Here is a 13,778-nt window from a genome sequence, read left to right on the forward strand (position 1 = left end):
TAAGTCACAGCAGCAGTTCCTAGGGCCATGACCCACACCCCCTTGTCCTGCTATCTTTCTTAAGGAGAAGGAGACAGACCAACAGTGACAATTCAAAGGCCAAGAGGGACCCATCACTCCTCTCTTTTCATGCAACCATTCATAACTCCATTTTGTCTGTCCCCCTCCTCATCCTCTCTCTGGAGATTTATTATATCCTGTGTACCTCTTGACAAGTAATTCACATTCTCTGGGTTACTTTTGAGAAAGAGGATATATATACGTAGAGAGAGAGAGAGAGAGAGAGAGATAGAGAGAGAAGAGCTCGGTGGCTTTACTTTGTGCCAAGTCCTTCTTGCATAACATTAAGAGGAGTATAGAAAGTGGAAGTAAAGGTGGTGTGTAGTTGTACCATACCAACATTGGATTATAGGATGATGGCTGGTTGGCTATCTATCTATCTCCAACCATGCATGCATTTAGTTCCATGGATTCCACATGCAAGTCTTCTTCCTTCTTATGATGATGGGCCTGGATGGTACTTGGTACTTTCATGCTCACTTTATGTGAATGTGAATAACCTTTGTGTCTAGCTGTGTGCCACAAAGGGAGAACAAAGAGCTGCTAATGGTTGTAATATAATGCAAAAAGTTATACCAAATTACCATAGCTTTTGCAGTAATATGGTATCACTGGTACTTGTATACATTAAGATTATCTGGTTACCTATTTTTATTTTTTAAATTTAAATAAGATAGTCTGGTTATAAACCAGGGAATTGGTGAAGAGATGAGAGAAAAGAATGATTAAAATGATGTCTTTTCAAAAACAAAATAAGAATTCAAATTTATTAATAAATATCAAATAATTTGATTGGAAAGAAGAGGAGAGAGAAGAATAAGTTTAATAAATCAGTTTAGTGTTCACTAAACTATATAAAAATATACCTATAATCAGATCCAAACAAGGCTTGGTTATATAGATATACTAAAATATTGATAACAAAAGTCATGGATTTGATTGTATTATAATTAATATTTGATGAATTTTTATTAGAGCATTACATACGTATAATCAGGAAGCCTAAAAAATGGATCATTTGCATATAATGAGAAGGCCAAATAAGTTTATTGGCTAAAGCAACTGAGGTATCCAATGGGTAGAGATATTATTAGCCTAAAACAGTGAAAAATCTCAAGTGTGACAACTAATTAACAGCCCTAAAGCTAGTGAGTACAAAGAGTTTAGTTGCAGTCTTAATAGTTTATAATAGCCATTGGATCTACCACCTCCCTGGATATATGTACTTTGCCTTCGGATGGTGGCTTATTTTACACTGTTTAAAGTGTTTTAGAAAAAAACAAACGCAATGCGTGATTTGTAAATAGTGAAGAGTACAAGGTTTAAAGTGAAAAATTCCCTTACATAACGTCTTGCTATTAAAGCCCAGAAAAGGCCCAAAAGGAAAGCCCAAATACGCGGCCCAGCTCGTTATGACGATCTTTGTTAAGTGCTTTTAGCGGGCGCGGGTCTTCAGCGGGGCGGATCCGATTGAGGAACCAAATCCCTAGAATAAAATTCCCAAATCTCCGTTCCTTCCCAACCGTGCGCGTCGTTCTTCTCTCGACCACGGTCTCCCCCCTCCCCCTCCCCCTCGACGGCGGCGGTCTCTCTCCTCTCTAAGGTTAGTGGTCTCTCCCTTTAAAATTATTGGTCCAATGTTTTGAGACAGAAAGCATTGATCCTTAATCATAGCAAAGGCTTTAGCTTAGTAAATGTTTGTGACTATGTGCTTTTCTCTTCCAATTTCTGTTCTTCTCGGTCAATCCAGATTAACATCTTTTGGCTTGAACTCGTCTTTGTGTTCTGTTAGTTTGGATAAGAATGTCATATACTAATTTTTTGATTCGGTTGAACATCTGCTTCCTTTTTGTCTTATTTTGTATTTTTTGATTCGCAAATCTTTTTCGAACTTTTTATAATCACGGCATAGACCTGCGAGTCCTGATATCAATTGAATTTTGGTGTACCGCTTGCGTTTATCTTGGGAACAGCCGTTTTCATCTCTTTCTGTGCACCTGCAATTTTTTGCTCGTCATTTCTTGCAATTTTTCAATGGCAGTTTTGTTCTATACTAGTTTCTTGTACGTTGATGCAAAAGCTTGATTCGGAGAAGGGTCTGCTCCTTGTTGCTGTTCTTTAGAGAGGCCACTTCAGACTGCAGGTTGATCAATATGTCATCTCGACGCCAAGTGCGGTATTCACCTCTATCCGCAGAGGATAGGGATGACGATGTTGGTAATGAACAAGAGGATGTAGATCTGCGATTTCATTACACTCCGAAGTCATACAAGAAGATTCCATGGAAGTCAATTGCTCTCGCACTTTTCCTCCTTTTGTTAGGATCTTTGCTTCTCTTTCTTTCTTACTTCATATTCACAGGTCACATGGACGGTGATAGATCTCAAGCAAATGGTCTGTTGCTCCTCGGTATTCTTGCCTTTCTTCCTGGTATGCTCTCCTTTGCATTTTCCCAGAATTCATCCCATTTAAGACAAGTTAGCTTTCTTTGTCGACTGCCTAAACTGACTGTCGTTTTGAGTTCATTTTAAGATGCGATGATTATGGTGATAACTCAGACTTGCTTAACTCTTTCCAAGTTATCCTGTATACTGAAAGCTTTTGATATCCTAGTTTTCTCTTAAGTTATCATTTGTCAATTTTGTAGACCTGTGATTTGATTATTCCATATTTATCTGAACTGGAAGTGCTTTGAGTTCAATTGAGAATGAATGACTTTTAACAAATAACACAGCTGATTTATTTGCCTTTGACTTTATCTAGTGAGTGAATTGTTTTTTGGTTTCTTTCCCTTTAGTTTTGTTGCTTACACTCTTATTTTTCTTCACATAAGAACAAAACAGACTCCTAAACTAGCGTATTAATTGACCATTTTGGTGTGGACATAACAAGTGTGATAAACATTTTGTAATATCCAGTGGTGTTTACAATAAAGAGGAAATTGTCATGACCTGTAGGTTTTCTTTCCAATGAATTTTACACTAATTTTCCAAAAGAAGGATGAAGTAGGCATAGCATAGTTGGGACACTTCCTATTTTATGGTCAGATTTCTTCTTTTTTTTGTATTTTATTTATGATACTCCAGAAGAAGCAAATGCTGGCAAAATGGTTTTCTATATGTAACTGCTTACCTGCTGTGTTTTGAAGTCCATATATATATATATTTTTTATTCCATCTGCAGGGTTTTATGAGACTCGTGTTGCATATTATTCATGGAAGGGAGCACCAGGGTACACGTATGCTTCCATCCCTGATTATTAGGTTTTCTCGGAAGACTCAGGCTGAAAGATGCATGTTGAACTGAGCTGGTATAGATATCATGACCAGTAACACACTCTCTTCCCTCTCTTTTCTGTGAGTTTGGATGAATACATATAATTTTGTTTGTAACCTTCAATATCTAGTTGTTGTGCTATGAAATTTCATTCTTCTGTGCAAACATTTACTATTTTTTGACAAGTATCAGTATTTACATATTCCAGTCCCAAGCACCTTTGAACTGTCGTGTGCGCCAACTCCTTATGCCTATATTTTGTTACTACTAGTCTGTACTACTTTTTTTTCACTCTCCATTTATCGGAATCAATCAATTCCCTATCTCTACACCTTGTACTTACCTGTGGATTGGAAGTTTCATGTGCTATCGATCTGTTTACTGAAACAATAAGCCAATTGTTGTTCCGCTCTCTCTTTCAGTGATAGTCTGGCAAATTTGATGTTTGTTTACAATTGCAAGAACCTCTTGATCAGCGATGCATTTTGTACATTCGAATGATTTCGTTGGACAGCTGCTTCATCTCTTCTCTTCTTTCATAAGGCTACCATCATGTAGTAAAGTAGAAACAAATTAAACTTTTCTTTTCCAATGCTTTTATACTGCATATATCTGTTTCCTCTTAGCCCCCTGCCAATTTCTATAGCACAACATAATCAACTAATCTACTGTATATTAAATATTATTTTGAGAGACAGTGGGTATCTTGTGTGCACCTCTAGGGTCAATTATTCTTTAGCTACTTTGCTGTTCTGCAATAATGGTAAAAGATCAAAATTGGAGTTCTAATTTTCTTCTGGAAGTGGTGCATTATTTGGTTGGAGCGAAATAGGATTTTTAATCACTTACATATAGATGGAATGAGCCCATGCATTACATAATAGCCTGTGGTGGTTGTGTTTCTTAGTATGTACTAAAACCTCTTGTCCAGCGGCAAATTGAAGAATATGTCTTAGAATGATCAACTATAATGAATCTAATTTGTCGGATTGGGCTTCAGAGAGGATTATATTAGAGTCCTAATCGGATAAAGAATCAAGTTTATTTACTTCGCATAATACTAACGTTAATATATATATTAATTATGATGAGTCCCTTTAATTCACGAATAAGAAGAAAACGTTAATATGACATTTTATTTCCAAAGAGTCATTAGTTTTTATCAAGAAAAATGGTGACGAAAACATGAATAAGAAAAAATGAACTTATTTGCGAATAACGAACTAATCGGTGATGAAAGCATCGGACGTGCAAGCTGCCACTGAAGAGCTTCAGTTATTGGTTTATTTTTCTTAGTGGGATTGATATTTAGTAATTTTTAGTAGAATATTATTTTTATATGGTTTACGTTTATGGTCCAATTTATATATTAAGAAGGGCTAATCACTTTTCTACATTAAAATTACAAATAAAAAAAACATCGCAAGCTTGCTTATTATCCCTGAATGCAATGTCCAAACTTTCCCACACATTATTGAGACATATATATATAAGTCGAATTCTTATCGATTCTAATCTCATACATTTCTTTATATATATATATATATATATATATATATATTCTCTTTCGCCTCTCTCCAAGATCCCATCTCCCCAGTTCCCTCCTCTTCTCCTTCCCCCTTCACGCTTCTCGCACCACTTTCCATACATTCTTGGATCCCCGTGAAGCGCGTACTAGTTCGTCCATCATCAACTATGCCGCAATCTCTGTAACGCTCAACCATCGCCACAAGGATCAGATCCACTCAGAGCAAGAGACTCGTGCTTGGATTTTGCTTCTTTCCTCCTATAATTGCAGATTAGATCATGCTACCGTCGCCAAACCAAAAGACGATTCCAGATAACCACAATTTGATGTAGCCAGTGTCGAAAAGGTTGGATCTTTAACCCTTCTTTGCCGGAAATGGGTCAGTTGATCGGGGCACAAAGCTCTCCAAGGTCGATCCGCAGTGCCCACCTTAGGCCTGAGCTCCCGGAGGTCGGTGCCGTGCCGCCGATGAATGCATTGGAGATCTTGAGAGAGACAGTGAGAATTCTCCGAGCCGATCCCTCCTCCTTCATGACCATTCTTGCTCTTCTCGTCTTCCCTGTCTCAATTGCCCTCCTCTCCAATGCCTTCATCGACGCCTCTATTGTCATCGCTCTTGCGCAGCGCCTAATTCTACTTGCTGTCGCCAGTGGACTCCCACTCACGCATTTCCTCAAACAGCTGTGCTACCATCTCGCCGGCACTGTTGTCTCCTCTATAATCTGCTTTCCCCTTCTTTTGACCTTCCTTCTCGTAGCCAAGGCTTCAATTGCCTACTCTGTGGCCTGTATCTATGCAGGCAAGAGAGTGGTCGCCACAGAATTCATTACAATGGCAAGCCGCATTGCAGGGCGTGTTGTCACCACCTACCTGTGGGTCTGTGTCACTATATCAAGTTGCCTCGCTGTTTTCCTAGTGCTTCTGGTTGCCGTCTGCAATGCATTTGCTGTACTCATGTATCCTCCTCAAATCATTGTCTATCCGGCATTGTTAACTGTATTGGTTTTCTCAATGGTGTATGCGCACACAATCATAATTTGCAATCTTGCTGGTGTGATATCTGTTCTGGAGGATGTCTCGGGGCTGATGGCTTTGCTCAGGTCAGTGCGGTTAATCAGGGGGCAGACACAGGCGGGGCTTCTGATCTTTCTCGGGTCGACGATAGGGATGGCATTTGTGGAGGGGCTGTTTGAGCACAGGGTGAAAACATTGAGCTATGGTGATGGATCTTCGCGGTTATGGGAGGGTCCTCTTCTTGTGCTTATGTACTCATTTGTGGTGCTAGTTGATTCCATGATGAGTGCAGTTTTCTACTTCACTTGTAGATCGTTCAGTATGGAAATGATAACTGGAGATGATTCCATGGAGGAGCAAGAAATGATTGCAAGTAAATTGGAGGATGTTAGCTAATGCCTTCCCTTGAATTATCAATTTCAACATCATCTTTTCTGGAGAAATAAGAAAAGGGAATGTTGGGAGAGGGTAAAACTGCAGAACTTGTTATCGACTTAAAATTTGTGCACTGTGGGATCCTTTCCTTTAGAAAAGGAAAATCATGTATGGAAGACTTTGGGGTTAAAGACTTTTGGGGAAGCTTCAGCTTTTTGTAGTGAAGGCAACCAGGGAGCAACATCTGGGAGTGTGAACTGCAAACAATGGATTAAAATTTCCAGCATAGAGTTTTCTTCAAAGAGGATCTAGATCTTGAAGTCTATTAAAGACCCACATAAATATGCCTTATGTTGTAGATCATTGATCTAGTTTTCTCCTAGTTTTCACAAGGACTGCTCTGTGAGCTAATGGTTTTAGGAATTTATGTGGCATGTAATACAATGTAACTACCAGGCCAATTGTTAAGGCATTTTCTCGGCACTCACTTTGTTGAGCTATATGTAGATCAAAATATACATTTTCATACATCACTTGTGGAGAAAATTCTTAATGGCTCAGTAGGGTCTGTTGTTCAAATTTACCATTGGATTATAGTTGTCTTCTGGATGCCATATACTTTGCTAGTATTGACAGCCATCAGAGATGTTTTGATATCGTGTGTAATTCCGTGGCACTCGGAAGATTTTCTCTGGTATGTCCTTTGCCTTTCTAGTAGTTTGAATGCTACATAGTAAGCATACCTTGTATCATCATGACATGAATAATGCTCTCTTACTTCTTGTGAATATGCATCTCTTTTTTGTACCATCTCTTATGTTCCATTTTGCTACTTTCCTTATCACCCTACTGTGTCTTTGTAACTACATCTCAGTTCCTTCTCTTCTCTTCTTGGGAATCATTTGACGTATGTGATCTACATTATTGTCTCATTCTAGAGGAACTTCTCAGAAAACAATTCTCATTGCTAAATTTTTTTTGTCGGTCATCAGGTAGACCAAGGGAAGGTACCTGCTAAGTTGCCATGTTTGAGTAAGTGTGGTCTGAATATGACAGTCAGGTACTCAGGTAAAACCTGAAGAGGTAGCCCAGGTAGGTGCACTTCTGTTGCTAGTCAAGTCAAGTTGCAGAACTTCTAAAAATGATAGTCCTTTTGAGTTTTGATATACAATTGATTGTTTCCATCCTTTTACTAAAGAATTTAGAAGGATCTTTTACTTTTTCTGCATTGAAAGGAATTATTTTTGCTAAGTTTATGCTCTTCTTTTTCTTTTAATTTTGTGAAAGGCATAAAAAAATATATTGTCTAACCGAAAGTGTTGTTTTCCTTTTGTAAGTACTTATAGCAAGGAGTACGAAGAATGTTTATGTACTGAAAATATGAAAGACATTGCTTTTAAATATTAAATTGTTTATTGAACCTATCACTGTCAATGATATCCAGGCCATTAACTTTCATTCCAAGAAAAATTAAGTTTTGAATCTAGGCTTGGCTAAGTTATATACTTTTTAACTTGTGAATTATCCTGTGTAGGTTTTTTAATTGCTATCACCAGCGTTACTTCATTGATGCTTCGTATCCCTTACCGAAGCCTTTTCTTGAGCCAGCCAAAATTATCTTCCTGGCACCGATAATCTACAGGTAATTTGGAAATCACCATATGCACATACACAATATATGGTCACATAAAGTGTTACTAGCCAAAATAATAACAAGAAATTCAAATAACGTTGTGAAGAGATACACATGGAAGATCTTACGTAATCTCAAACTATGAATGCTGGAAACGACTTCCTGATTTAGCCTCAAGAATATGCAAGAATACAATCACGAAGCAACAGAGAAAAGTTGAGTACATTGGTTGAATGCCATCTGGTCAATACAAATGAATCTAGATGGGCAGTAATATGTTTCAACCAATAAAAGGAATTCTATCTCATAAATTTTTCTGAGGATTGTCATAAAGCTTCATGCAAGATCCAACTATTGCCACCTCAAAAAAAATGAGAACTCCCCTTGAAACCCTAAGTTTAAGTAGAAGTCAGACTACATGAAATCCTACTGACCATTTACATCTTTCAGGGACAGTCTTTCCTCAGTGCAGTCTACTATTAGTTAGAAGGCCTCCAGAGGAGGATGCTTTTGGATTAGTTGTTGCACCACTAGTGCCAGAGTTGAGGACAACATTGGCCCAGTTGGATGACCTGTGTACAATTCGTGAAGGGATTCGATCACTGTCTTCACCCCCGGATGCTTCATACCCATCACTGGTTGATCTTGAAAGATGAATTCCCTTCTGTGCAGCAGTTCCTGATGTAGGCATAGATGTGAGCCCCTGCACTTCTTCAGCTCCAGATGAAGAAATGCGAAATGGATGGAGATCAGGTGAATCCAAACTACTTTCAGGAGAAGAACCAACAATTCTAGTGGATGATTCAGTTCTGCTGGGCCAAAAAGCACTCCTAGCTTCAAGCTGCAGGGGAGCTAAGTTTGTGGATGTTTCTGGGACAACGTCATTGCTATTATCATCTGTGGCACTCCCAGATATTTTTGCAAGGGGTTCAAGAGAAAGTTCAGTAGGAAGCCTTCCTCTCTTGCTAGCCTGCCTGTTATTGTCCGGCCCTGGAATGATCCTGCCACCCACACTTCCATAGCTACTGTCTGTTTCCTGTCCCATTGGCACATTTCGTCTCACAATCGGTTGAAGAACCTTGGACTTCTTCCTTGCCTCAGCAGCAGCTTTGGAAACTTCTTCTGCGTTAAGACGAGCAAGTGTCCAAGGACTAATCTTCACAATTCCTGAAGCTTTTCTCCTGAGTCCTTCCTCCTCCCTTACCTTCTTGCTAGTAGAATGAAGAGAGGTACCAATCTCTGATGGAATAACGTCAAACTAGGCAAAAATATAGTGCCTTGTCATTATTGGCTGGTTAATAAGGTAAGATAAATGATAAAAAAATTTAAAGCACATGTATTTTTTTTCATTAAATTTGTGAGAAATGTCAAAGAGAATCTTTGCTTCAAGCATTAAGTCCATTCATGCTTTCACGACAAGATCCACTAGTGTTATTGTTATGGGCAATGATAGGGCGGACATAACAACGATCTGTTATGTTACCTCATGATATTTATAGTAATAATAACATTTCAAATCATATGTATTTCAGAAATTTCAGTGATCAATCTGATGTTAATCAAGTAATGCACTTAGGAGGAGGTTAAAGAAAAACTAATGATGCACATGATACCTGATCTTCAACGAACAATCTTGGAGGAGTGCACCAAGAACCACGGTGAAATGCACCAAATGAACTGGCACTGCTAAGTCCAGTGAAAGAGCTCAATTGAGACATCTGTGGACTCTGCTGACCACTAACCCCTTGCTGCTCTTGCTCCCGCAAAGCTATGATGTAATCATATGTGCTGATTCCCTACATAAATCCATGTAAGCAGCATGGTTAGCTTACTCAATTTAGATGAAAGGAAACAATGCTAGCTTTAGAGTAAACCCCAGACCTAGAAGGATGTCATGCATTCCTTGCAAATCAACAGCTATGAAGTTTGTGAACTTCAGTATTCACTAAATTTAGGTATGTCCTTTTTTTTATTTGTACACTTATACAATGACCAAAAAGAACCAGCACACAGTAACATTGTCATATGATTAGCAAAACCCGAGCATTACATGATTTACATTAAGCCCTAAATTGGATACATTTTTTTGCTGAAATATAGTCTACATATTTAGTTGGATACTCTGGATGTCAGAGATACACTAAAAGTCAGTAGAGAACTGCCCACTAATAGAACATTGCAAAAAAAATTCCACTTTTAATGTTAAAAAACTTGTGCAATCTCTTCTATATTCTCAACTCATCAGATCATAGTGTATTTGTCAAGTTCACGACATATATTTAGTGCTTTGCTCATGTTGATACATTGTTAGAGTTTTAGTCATGTTTTAATGTTTAAAAACAGCCAATATAATGTTATATGTGATATTGTTTATGATGTAGCAAATCATTGATCACTCAGTCACAATATCAAGAAAAAACTGAACCTTACCTTTTTAATAAGAAGGATGTGGAAGAAGAAAAGCTGAGCAAGTGGTAATGTAGCAACCATTGCTAGAAAGGTGCACGATGCCTGCAAATGTAGTCAAACTCCAATTATTCACTAAGACAAGCATTCTCATTGAAAAACTAACTTGAACTTGATGTAAGTTGATTTGAAATAAACTTTTAGGCAAATTAATTTTAAACCTATACTGAGATAGGGGAAAGAACAATTAAGAAGCTGCAGTATGAAAATTCAAAATGAAAGTAACACATCTAGTTGGTTGGAACAAAAAGTAGATGTCAACCAACTCACCACCACAATAATGAAAGGCACCAGAGAGAAGCTGCTCCCCAACTTTACGACAATTTCAGCAGAAAATTTCTTTCGCTCCAGGAAACAGAGAATCAGCACAAGCACTCCTATCGACCACTGTAGAATAAGCTGGCCCAAGGTGCACAAACCACGTATACCTGTCAATAATCAGCTAGAATGAAAAGGACATGGAACAAAATGCTTCCTACATGTCTCTACGCAGACGTGTAATGGATGGTGACTTTGAAAGTGAGGACTGGACAGAGAAGATGCTTAACATAATGGCGTAACTTTTGGGCACTGGTTAGGTTACACATACAGCATCACTTGCATCTAAAACAGTCAAAGGAGTAGGAAAGCTTGTACTTACCAAGAGGAGTGCAGAAACCATGAGGATGAAAAACCTTCTATAGTTTCTTCTTCCTATGCAATTATTGAGCCACTGCAAAAATACAATAAATCAAGAAAGTGGAGGGCAATTGTGGTTATGTTATGCACTAACATAAGGGAGTACATAAAACACATCACCAATATCTTACCCTGCAGTGATGATCAAAACCATCAACACATTTGTCACAAACTCTACAGTGCTTACTGTACTTCAACACCTACACAATGTCCAGACAATTGTAAGAGATCAAACACTATAACCAGTCTGTTTCCTCACAAAATATATTGACACGTTTATACATTTATTCCTAAAAACTTAAACTTTAATGAGGTTATGCACTCTTTATTTCCCTCCAGCATATAATGTTCGTAAACAACAAAGTTTTAACGGGACTACCAAGTTAATGTAATTCCATATTATTTCATTGAAGAACTACATCCTTAATTAAGAGAGGTGGTCTATGATGACAGAGAAGAAACAAATGAAACATGACATTTTGTGAGACCAAGATAATCAGCTTGGAGAGGAGGCAAATTGAATCTTAAAGGAAAAAAGATTTCCTAGAGAAAGATACCAGTAGAAACAATCTTCTGATATTGGGCACATACCTCCACTTCACATAGACTGCAGAAAAACATGCCCTCCTCACTCATTTGATGTTCAGAAGACTGCTCAGGTGAACAGCACAAAGTACATAGAAAAGAAAATGGGCAACAGGTGAAGAAAAGTGGCAAGGAAATTATGTTGCAACAAGATAAATTCTCGCTCTCTGGTCTACTGCATAACTTCTCGCTGGCAGCAACGGTGCTGAGACCCTCATGTTCTGGCGTTTCTCCGTCTGCTGCAGCCTGTAGTTCACTATTTGAGCCTAGTTGTCTGGGTTCTCTAGGATGAACTTGTTCTCCACTATCATCTACTTTCAAATATTTCTTAGATTTGAAAATCCCTGGGTCCCCAGGATCAGTTGCAGCACACCAAACGTATAAGCAAAAGACACATGTAACCTGAAAAAAAGAAACCTATATTAGTACTGTTGCATGTTGCAAGCAGTAAATTTTAACAAGAATAGTCCAGAACAGGGTATACTGGCATTCATAAAATGTTTTAACACAGAAAGAAACGATTACACAAAAATAGGTTCCAATAACAGGAAGGGACTACCTAGGGATTCATTAAGACTATATGTCTCATTTAATAACAAAATGTGAATGTCCAATTGATTGACAAATCATAGATATCTTATGATTTGTCAAGATCTACCAATTCGATCTATTAAAGAAATATTGGCCTCATCCAAATAGTGGGAAATTGGGGCTAAGAAGGATATGCAGTAAGAACTTCATTATAGGAAGATAGGAGCATCTGAAAACCTATCAACAGTCCAAGGCTCGAAATAACATAGTAGGCCATCGGTTAGTCCGGGAGCTACCATGCTGATAGTTGCTTTAAGAAAAAATTGCAGTAAAGACTTTAAACTGACATATGGAACAACCATGTTATGGGACCATGCAGCATCTACATGAATGCAAACTTTTTCTTGGACATAAACTTGCAATTTCTCGTAAGTGAGAATGGCACAATGGTGGTATAATTGAAAATGTAAACTATATCAAGTCCTCTCCGAGCCCCAAATTTGTACATCACTAACACATTTATTACATTCTTGCTCCGGAATATATTGAGCACATCAAAATTAAAAAACCATGCCATTCTTCCGCAAATAAGTTACAAAAATCAAGAAGAAATTACACCAAAGAATGGAAGTAGCCCACTTCAAGAAACAGCTACCCAGAGGCCATTTAAAGCATCGACAAGTAGATCTATAGCCAATATAGCCAACAAAAGAGAAAAATAGAAAGCAATGGCTTACCAGAGGAGTGTAGAGTCCCATAACCACATACTGGAACAGCTTCTTTCCAACAAAGGGCACAAAGAACACATAGAAAGCAAAACCCAGCGCCAGAAACACAGCTATAGCCACCACCTACACATCGAGAAAAATGTTTCTTTTATATGGATATGTGAATAAAAAAGAACATCTCAGCAACCAAGAAGAACCCGGTCAGGGGAGGCAATACCTGAAGAGGATGGTAAGGAAGCTGCCATCCGTGCTTCCTCATTGCGATTCAGACCTCAGAAGTGGAGAAAGCCAAGTAGGAAGCTCGAATCCACCAAGAGAGAGCACGCAAATGGGGCACAACTGCAATGCTAGTAAGGAAGGATTCAGAAGAATGGGAAGGAGAAGATATTAGCAACTAGGGTTTGGTGGGGAGAGAGCGAGAGAGATGGGTCCTTTGTTCGAGACCCAGCCGATCCAGTGAGGCACAGATTTTATGGGGAAAAGCGGAGAGCTGTTGGGTTTCTCTTGTCCTTAGTAATTAATTACGATCACATTTTTATCATCAGTAATTACGATCTTGATAACACTAATTACCGCAAAGCAGCTCTGTGAGCAGCCAACCAAAACTAAGCCACCAACAACTAAATAATTATATAAAATTATTATTTTTTAATTATTTAAGAAGAGCTCATTAGATATGTGTTAGATAACCAGATTTATTTCTTACCTTGTCCGCAGTCATATTACTCTGCTGCTCCATCATGGCTGCCAATTGCCAAATCATACAAGTAAAATTAAATTATTTTTTTAAATAAAAAATTTAGTTAAGAAGATCGATCACGTACTGTCAGGTATCCCATTGCATGAAAGTGAGATTTGGCCAATCTTGGTTTTAGTCAACAGTTCTCTTTTTGTTTCCTCCTCC

The 13,778-nt window shown here is 38.2% G+C and overlaps 3 protein-coding genes across 4 annotated transcripts; 2 read left to right on the forward strand and 1 right to left on the reverse strand.

Annotated features, from left to right (window-relative positions):
- The first annotated feature begins 1,521 nt into the window (after positions 1–1,521).
- LOC140786213 (uncharacterized) lies at positions 1,522–3,501 on the forward strand. 2 transcript variants are annotated; one of them, XM_073134480.1, is made up of 3 exons: positions 1,522–1,663; positions 2,102–2,490; positions 3,244–3,501. In XM_073134480.1, exons 2-3 carry the CDS (start codon positions 2,214–2,216, stop codon positions 3,321–3,323), a joined length of 357 nt encoding a protein of 118 aa, XP_072990581.1. In that variant the 5' UTR covers positions 1,522–1,663; positions 2,102–2,213; the 3' UTR covers positions 3,324–3,501. The 2 variants fall into 2 exon arrangements, with proteins under 2 accessions (XP_072990581.1, XP_072990582.1); XM_073134481.1 differs by having other exon boundaries at positions 2,118–2,490.
- A 144-nt stretch (positions 3,502–3,645) lies between these two features.
- On the forward strand, positions 3,646–6,832 carry LOC140786212 (uncharacterized). The gene has a single exon (XM_073134479.1). The coding sequence runs from the start codon at positions 5,240–5,242 to the stop codon at positions 6,272–6,274; it is 1,035 nt and encodes a 344-aa protein (XP_072990580.1). The 5' UTR covers positions 3,646–5,239; the 3' UTR covers positions 6,275–6,832.
- Positions 6,833–8,032: 1,200 nt separating this feature from the next.
- On the reverse strand, positions 8,033–13,342 carry LOC140786210 (probable protein S-acyltransferase 22). Its single transcript, XM_073134478.1, has 9 exons — positions 13,092–13,342; positions 12,884–12,997; positions 11,622–12,017; positions 11,162–11,230; positions 10,993–11,064; positions 10,623–10,751; positions 10,317–10,397; positions 9,500–9,682; positions 8,033–9,144 (listed from the first exon to the last, which is right to left on the reverse strand). The coding sequence occupies exons 1-9, from the start codon at positions 13,131–13,133 to the stop codon at positions 8,350–8,352; spliced, it is 1,881 nt and encodes a 626-aa protein (XP_072990579.1). The 5' UTR covers positions 13,134–13,342; the 3' UTR covers positions 8,033–8,349.
- Positions 13,343–13,778: the final 436 nt, after the last annotated feature.

The sequence above is a fragment of the Typha latifolia genome, chromosome 4 (genome assembly GCF_019914945.1).
Source record: "Typha latifolia isolate L0001 chromosome 4, TyphaL0001v2, whole genome shotgun sequence".
Lineage (NCBI taxonomy): Eukaryota > Viridiplantae > Streptophyta > Magnoliopsida > Poales > Typhaceae > Typha > Typha latifolia.

What these genes read in the sequence shown, in the direction of transcription:
- LOC140786213 (XM_073134480.1), top strand. Translation starts at nt 2,214, where the DNA reads ATGTCATCTCGACGCCAAGTGCGGTATTCACCTCTATCCGCAGAGGAT. An exon ending in TATTCTTGCCTTTCTTCCTG is followed by an intron (nt 2,491 to 3,243) that starts GTATGCTCTCCT and finishes TTCCATCTGCAG; the next exon opens with GGTTTTATGAGACTCGTGTT.
- LOC140786212 (XM_073134479.1), top strand. Translation starts at nt 5,240, where the DNA reads ATGGGTCAGTTGATCGGGGCACAAAGCTCTCCAAGGTCGATCCGCAGT.
- LOC140786210 (XM_073134478.1), bottom strand. Translation starts at nt 13,133, where the DNA reads ATGAGGAAGCACGGATGGCAGCTTCCTTACCATCCTCTTCAG. An exon ending in TTCCTTACCATCCTCTTCAG is followed by an intron (nt 12,998 to 13,091) that starts GTATTGCCTCCC and finishes CTCGATGTGTAG; the next exon opens with GTGGTGGCTATAGCTGTGTT. An exon ending in TGCCTTTCATTATTGTGGTG is followed by an intron (nt 10,398 to 10,622) that starts GTGAGTTGGTTG and finishes CTACATTTGCAG; the next exon opens with GCATCGTGCACCTTTCTAGC.